We start from the raw sequence: 7026 nt of genomic DNA, 5'->3' as shown, positions 1-7026 counted from the left end.
GGTAAGAAGAGTTACTGACTGAAGGAGGGAAAGGAGGTGGGAGATGGCAGAGCTGAAGGGTCGTCAGCAATAGGAGATGGGGGGCAAGCTGCAATTTCACTCATGCCTGATGCTGATGGCACAGGTTCTGGCTTCTTGCTGGAACCAGATGCACATTTCCATCTTTGAAAGTTCACAGCTTGAAGGTTTGTATGTAGGGAATCTGCTGTAATTGTGGAATGTTCTCAAGAGCAGCCTGTAAGGGATGGGCAGGAAGAAGCTGGACAAGGGGTGTGTTTAGGGGTGGACAAACTGGACTTCACACCAAATCTGTATTTCTAGAATTAAAGATTTGTACTGGAATACAGTCAGGCTTATTCTGTTTACATATCACTTATGGTCATTTTTGGGCTATGAAGACAGAGTCAAGGAATTGTGATCGAGACTGGATGGCCCACAAAGCCTAAAATGTTGACTACCTGGCCCTTTACGGAAAGGCTGCAGTCTCTGGTTTAACCGAGTCTAGTCTCAGCCTGACCCCAGGGGGAGTTCTGGAGCATGAACAGCACTGCAGGATTGTCCCACCTGAAGCCAAGGGGCCTGGCCCTCTGTACCTTTGCCCAGGGCAGACTTTGGAACCTCGTGCTTAGAAGGGCCTCAAACTCAGAGATAAAGAGAGAGGTCCAGGCTGGAAATAGAACTTTGGGAGTTGTCAGAATATAGATGGTATTCAAAGCCTAGTATTTAAAGTCTGAGTGAGATCATCTAGAGAATGATTATAGATGGTGAAGGGATCTGCTGAGCCTTGAGGCGTTTTGATGTTTACAGGTCAGGGAGAGGAAAGGATCTAGGAAAGCAGACGTGGAAAGAGAGGCCTATGAGATAGAAAAACTGAGAAAGCGGTTTCCTAGAAACCACATAAAGAACACATTTTAAGGAAGGAGTGACGAGCTGCGACAAATACTGCTAGGGAAGTAGTGAGTTTAGGGGCAGGATGTGGGTGCAGTATGATTGCACCCAGAAGTCTAAAGAGAGTCTGTGAGCTCAAGATGAGCGAGATGAGCAGCCCAAATATGCAAATACACACACCTACACTCACATCATGCACATGCACATGTGCTTGTGAGTCTAGGACTTGTGTACAGAGAAGAGGTCCGAGAAGGTAGAAGTTAAAGCTTTTTTTAGAAGTTAATTTGTCTGTGTGTGTGTGGCCGTGCTGGGTTTTCCTTGTTGCACACCGGCTTTCCCTAGTTATGGCAAACGGGCTATTAGTTGTGGGGCACAAGCTTCTCATTGTGGTAGCTTCTCCAGAGCACAGCCTCTAGAGCGTGTGGGCTTTAGTAGTTGGGGTTCGTGGGCTTAGTTGCCCCGCACCAGGAACTAAACCGTTGTCCCCCGCATTGCAAGCTGAAGTCTTAACCACTGGACCACCAGGGAAGTCCTAGAACTTAATTTTTGACAAGAGGAGCTGCGTGGAATTACATCAGCAACAGCCTGACAGAATGAGTTCAGCAGAGAAGAAAGTGGAGACAACAATTTCAAATAACACTTTCTAGGAAGTGTGTTGAAAAGGGGCACAGAAAAATGGAGGGGTGGCCAGAGAATCATGTGGAGTCTGGGAGAGGTTTTGTTTTAGGATGAGAGAGACTGTATCACGCTAGTGAAAATCATCTAGGAGAGAGAAATCAATGATGCAGGAGGGGAGAACTACTGGAGGGATGTTCTTAAGTTGGTGAGAGGATAGCACTGGCAGCAATGAGAGGCTGATGGATAAGCTGGTCCACAGCACAGGAGTCAAAGCAGAGCTCTGTGCACAGATGCAAGCAGGTTGATGGATAGGGTGGTGGGAACTCAAGGGAGTTCTCTTGATGGCTGCTATTTTCTTAGTGAGACAGGAAGTAAGACCATCAGCTGAGAAAGAGTAGAGGTCTGCAGAAGGAGAGGAAACGGTAAAGCAGTCACCCAGAAGAGGGGCTGAGCGAGAGGCTTGTATCCTCTCCAGCACCTTCTTTACTTTGGCAAGTACGTTCTCAGTGTCTATCACATCCCAGGCACTTTGATAAACACCAAATGCTTCTTGAAAGAAGCGTGGCTGTGAAACATCCCAAGCATGTTTGAGGTTTGGAGCAGAGTGCATCTTGGCAGAGCAGAAGCGGTGGTGATTCAGACTGGGAAGAAGGCAAAGCCTGCTAACTGGTTTCTCGGAATCCATTTGGTTGAGTCATGGTCCCGAAATACAAGTCTGATCACGTCATACCTTTTGCTTTACATCCTTCAGTGAAGGTATACAAGGACTCGTGACAAACTGCTTCTAGGGAAGAAAACAGAACCCTGGGATACAGAGACTTACTTTTTAGGTACACACATGTATAGTGTTTGGAGAAAAAAAAAAAAGTGCAGGTATTCAGTATTCAAAACAAAACCCCTTCCTTAAAAAAGTTTCTATGGCTTTTTACTGCCCTCGGGGGGAAAGAAAATCCTTGGTTCCTAATGTTCTGTGTGGTGTGGCCACACCATATTGATCTGTCTTTCCTTGGCTTTCTCCAATGCAGCGACACTGGACTCCAACTCAACTGGGCAAGGCTCTTCTGGGCCTCCCTGCCTTCATACCGGCTTTTCTTTCTGCCTCACACATTCTTACTCCCAAGATGAGGAAGGAGCCTGCGTCTAGCCTCCCTCTCGGCCTTCCCTCTCGGCCCTCCCTGGACTAGAGGTGGACAGTGACACTGCAGGCATCCCATGGTTTTGGAGGGCGCCGCAGGGGAGATGGGTTGGGGTTACACCATCTTGACCACAAGGTCAGACGGTTCAGGGACACCGTGTGATGATCTCGTCTCCTCTAGAAGGCTGTTGGAGAGTGGGGGGCTGGAGCCAGGCGATGGGATGTGCCAAGTGTGAATCAAAAAGAGGGTCTTCTCCCCCTCCAGCGGGGAAGCCCGCACTACTGGCTGTGACAAAGGCTGCAAGGCAGAAACGCAACGACCTGCCCGGTCTCCCAACAGCTCGCGTCTGCCAGGCGTCAGCAGCGTTGGGAGGACGATCCCTGATCCGCCGCACTGGTGGGAAAGCGTGCCATCCCGCGCCTGCGCACTCGGGGCCCTGAGTGTATCCAGCCCCGCGCATCCAGGTCCCGCCCGGGGGAGGGCCCGCACCCCCGCCCCGCCCCCTGCCTCTGCGTGCGCACCGCCTAGAGCCCGCCTCCGTGAAAGACTGCCCGGCGCATGCGGCCGGGCTGGTGCACTGGCTGCCGGGGCTCAGTGTGAGCGTCGCTCTTTTAGCTCCTTAGCCGACGGCAGGATTTAAAGCCGGCCTCAGGTAGGCTGACTCCGGGGATCCCGCGGGAGCTGTTCTCCATGCAGCAATCAGCGGCGGGAGCCGAGCCCGGTGCGGGACTGCCCCACCGCCGGTGACAGACATCGTTCCCACCAATCAGGGGCGAGGTGGCCCGCCGGCTTGCCCAATGGGCTGCGTGCCTAACGGGAGTGGGGCGGGTGGCCAGGCCGGCGAGGAGCCGGCTCCCGCGCGCCGGGCCGCGTGGCCGGGCGCAGCCGGGTAGAGCGGCCGTAGGGGGCGTGGGGCGGCGGGAAAGCCCGCGGGTACCCGGGCTGCGGGGCCCGGCAGCGCCCTCGTCCGTGCGGCCTGGCTCGCCTGATCAGGGTGCCGGGGTGGCTTGCGGGGCGGAGGGGGCCGTAGAGGCGCGGGAGCCCCCTTCTGCCCGGCCCGCCCCGAGCAGCCCGGCGGCCGCCGTTCCATTCGAACTGCCCGGGCCCTCGCCCCTCCAGCATCAAGACACGGCCTTAGCCTCGCTGGAGGGAGATCAAGTCCCCTGACAGGCCCGCCGCGGTGGGGGATGGGCTTGGCGGCCTGGCTGCGGCCCCCTCGGGCACGCCCGGACTCCCGCAGGCGGAAGGGGCCTCGGAGCTCGCAGAGCCAGGCGGCCTCCCTTGCTGGAAGCTTCGGCCCCACAGCTGGCCTCCTCACCTCCTTACCTTCCGGCCGCCCAGAATGAAGATGTTGCATTTTAAAGAAGTTCAATATGTTTGCGTGGCGCACTTAGTCCACACTCATTATAATTTTGAATCCTCAGCAGTCCTGTGATACGGGCGATGCGGAGATTCTCAGCCCGGTTTAACAGATGTAAGGACTCGGGCTTCAGGCGGCTTCCATGACTTGACAGGTCCCAGTACATGACCGGTGGAGCTGCAGCTGGATCTCAGCATTTACCAACAACATCTTTGTTGCTGCTTCATCTTTGTTGAATTCCTCTGATGCATCTTGATTTATGTTACTTCCGTGCTTGAAAACCTTCCCGAGTCTCCTCACCTTCCGACTGAAGCTCACATTGAGCACTCAAAGTTGCCACATGGCTTAGGCCCTTGCCTAAATTTGCAATTTATTTCCCGCCATCCCCAGACCCCCCTCACTCTCAGTCTCTTTTCTTGGCCCTGCGTCTGTGTTCTGTAGATAGCTCTCACCTTCCTTTCCACTCTGTTCCCTGTCCTTCAAAGCCGTTGTCAGGTCCACATAACAGGAGGTGTCTGGATCTTCTCTTCGCTGCTTCCACCTTTTTCTGATGTCCATGGTACTTACCCTCGTCTTGCCACTGAAAGCTTTCTGCTCTGTCTTCTTCCCCATTTATACCTGTCACATATCATCCCTCTGCTACTCGCCATCACCAGATTACTCATTTATTTGTAAATGGTTCTGTCTCTCAACTGGACTGCAACTTGAGCTGTGGGCCCAAATCGGAGTAATTTTTGTGGTCCCTAGAGTGTCTAGCATAGTAGCACTTAGCTATTGGGTAGGCCATCCATGGGAATGACTATGCTGACAGTATCTCCCATCAGCATCTCCTGCCTGGTCACTGAGTACATTGGAATGTTTATTGCCAGGCACTGTGGGGGGCTACAGGAATCTCCCCTAAAGAGAGGTGTTATCCTCTCTGAGTGAAATCAAGGCCAATTAAATGCAAATGGATGAGATGAGTCTTCTCTAGAAGTAATCCACTCTGTACCACTCAGAATGGTTGAGGAATTTCTAGGAACATCAAAAATTTAATCAGTGAGGCTAGACTATAGCCTGGCTAGGACAGCTCTAAAATATAGCCAGGTCTAGATACTCACATGTCAGTAAGACACTGTTCAGGTGTGAAGTGAGAGCAGGGTGTCTCTCAAATACTAGGGACTTGGGGTCAAACAAGTTTGGAGAAACTGCAGACTGTATATCCCTTTGGGAAATCACAGTGCACATTGACTTATTAAGGGCTCCCATGGGTCTTGCATTAAAGAAACCAGTTGACTGCTTAACCAGCATTTCTCTGATTTGTCTGTCCATAAAGCCCTTTTGGGGAGTCCCGTGTGCATTTTGACAAAATCAAGGAGCATGCTTCTGGGAATGCTGCAACAGAATAGAAAGCAGGACATGGTTGGGTGTCTTTCTTGCTGTCCAAGTAGGGAGGACATTCTGAGCATTCTCATCTCTTTGCCAAGTATGCTCATTCCTGCCTTGGGGAGGAACACAGCAGGGCAGGGGAATGTTTCAAGCAGAACTCCCCAGTTTCCTTGTTCCTTTCTTAGCTTATTTTTATTATAATTTGGCTTCACATGGAAGTGTTCCCAGAGGAGGAAAATGTCCTGGACTGTGCCAAAACATTCTCTTCTACTTGTGATTGTGTTTCTCCTTTTGATCACATTCGGGTTGACTGACCCAGTGATATTTCTGAGCCTCTGAAGCTGGGGCCAGTGGTGAATTCTTGCTGGTGAGCCTGTCGCTGTTTATCTGCTCACCTTTCACCTCTGCAATTCTTGCATCTATCCACCCCCTTTTCTCTCACCAAATCTAATTCTTCTGTTCCCTGCCACCCCTGCTCTTAAGATTTAATCTTCTCTTTCCTCTCTGAGTCTTCTGCCCAGTATGTGCTTCAGACTGGTTTATTATCTGATGTCCTTTTCCTCCAGTATGTACAGTCTCTCCTTATGATATAACTGGAAGAGATTGCTGGTAAGGAAGAACTTGTTAAATTTCAGAAGAGAGTTACCTTTAATTCAAAGACCTTTAGTTTTAACTGCACCTCCTTTTAAATGTTGAAGTTCTTTTCTTCTGTCTTCTATAACCTAAATGAACTGTGTTTACTTGGCGATACAGTATAGTTTAGCCAAAGACATTCATTACCTTTTTCATGGGGGATCAGAGTGCTCATCCAATACTGAAATATTTTCCCCATGAAGGGAAAATAATGAAGCACCTGCCTCGTGCACCTGCCTGAAGCACATCCCGGTGTCTGGTGGCAGTGTCAGCCAGCATTGGGAGCATTGTGTTCTGTCAACAGAGCTGGGGTTTGTTTGTTTTTTTGTTTTTTGATAGGCTCTCAATGTTGTTGGGCTTCCCAGGTAGCTTGGTAAAGAATCTGCCTGCCAAGCAGGAGACGAGGGTTCTATCTCTGGGGTCAGGAAGATCCCCTGGAGAAGGAAATGGCAACCCACTCCAGTATTCTTGCCGGGAAATTCCATGGACAGAGGAGCCTGGCAGGCTACTGTCCATGGGGTTGCAAAGAGTTGGACATGACTTAGCGACTAAACAATAAGGTTGTTAGCTGTCAAAACTTTAAACAAAAGCGGCATTATTTAATTAGCAATTGTTTTCCAAGTCATATTTGACTAAAGCCATCCAGTGATCCAAGAAACATTTGTTGGAATCCCACATAACGATATTCCAAAGTCACACAACAGATAGGGAAACTGAGACTCCTAGAGGCTTCTTAGCTAGTAAGTGGCAGAGCTGGCATTTCAACCCACATCAGTTTGATTTATTGAGGTATGTTTTTTTCTTTCTCTCAGGTCAACAAGTAAAATGAAGTACATTCTCGTTACTGGCGGTGTCATATCAGGAATTGGAAAAGGAATCATCGCCAGCAGCGTGGGCACGATACTTAAATCATGTGGTTTACATGTGACCTCCATTAAAATTGACCCGTATATTAACATTGATGCAGGCACATTCTCTCCTTATGAGCATGGTAAGCAGAATGCATTTCTTTTTTAAAAATAA

The 7026-nt window shown here is 50.2% G+C and overlaps 1 protein-coding gene across 1 annotated transcript in view; it reads left to right on the top strand.

The window, feature by feature from the left end:
• The first annotated feature begins 3142 nt into the window (after positions 1-3142).
• Positions 3143-7026, top strand: part of CTPS1 (CTP synthase 1) — a 30868-nt gene continuing 26984 nt past the window's right edge. The window contains exons 1-2 of the mRNA XM_043878684.1: positions 3143-3294; positions 6816-6994. Coding sequence (XP_043734619.1) covers positions 6829-6994 — 166 coding nt within the window. The 5' untranslated portion in view covers positions 3143-3294; positions 6816-6828. The remainder of the gene's footprint in view (positions 3295-6815; positions 6995-7026) is intronic.

This window comes from Cervus elaphus, chromosome 20 (assembly GCF_910594005.1).
Source record: "Cervus elaphus chromosome 20, mCerEla1.1, whole genome shotgun sequence".
In the NCBI taxonomy this organism is placed as follows: Eukaryota; Metazoa; Chordata; class Mammalia; order Artiodactyla; family Cervidae; genus Cervus; species Cervus elaphus.
This window is presented reverse-complemented; position numbering and strand designations above follow the sequence as displayed.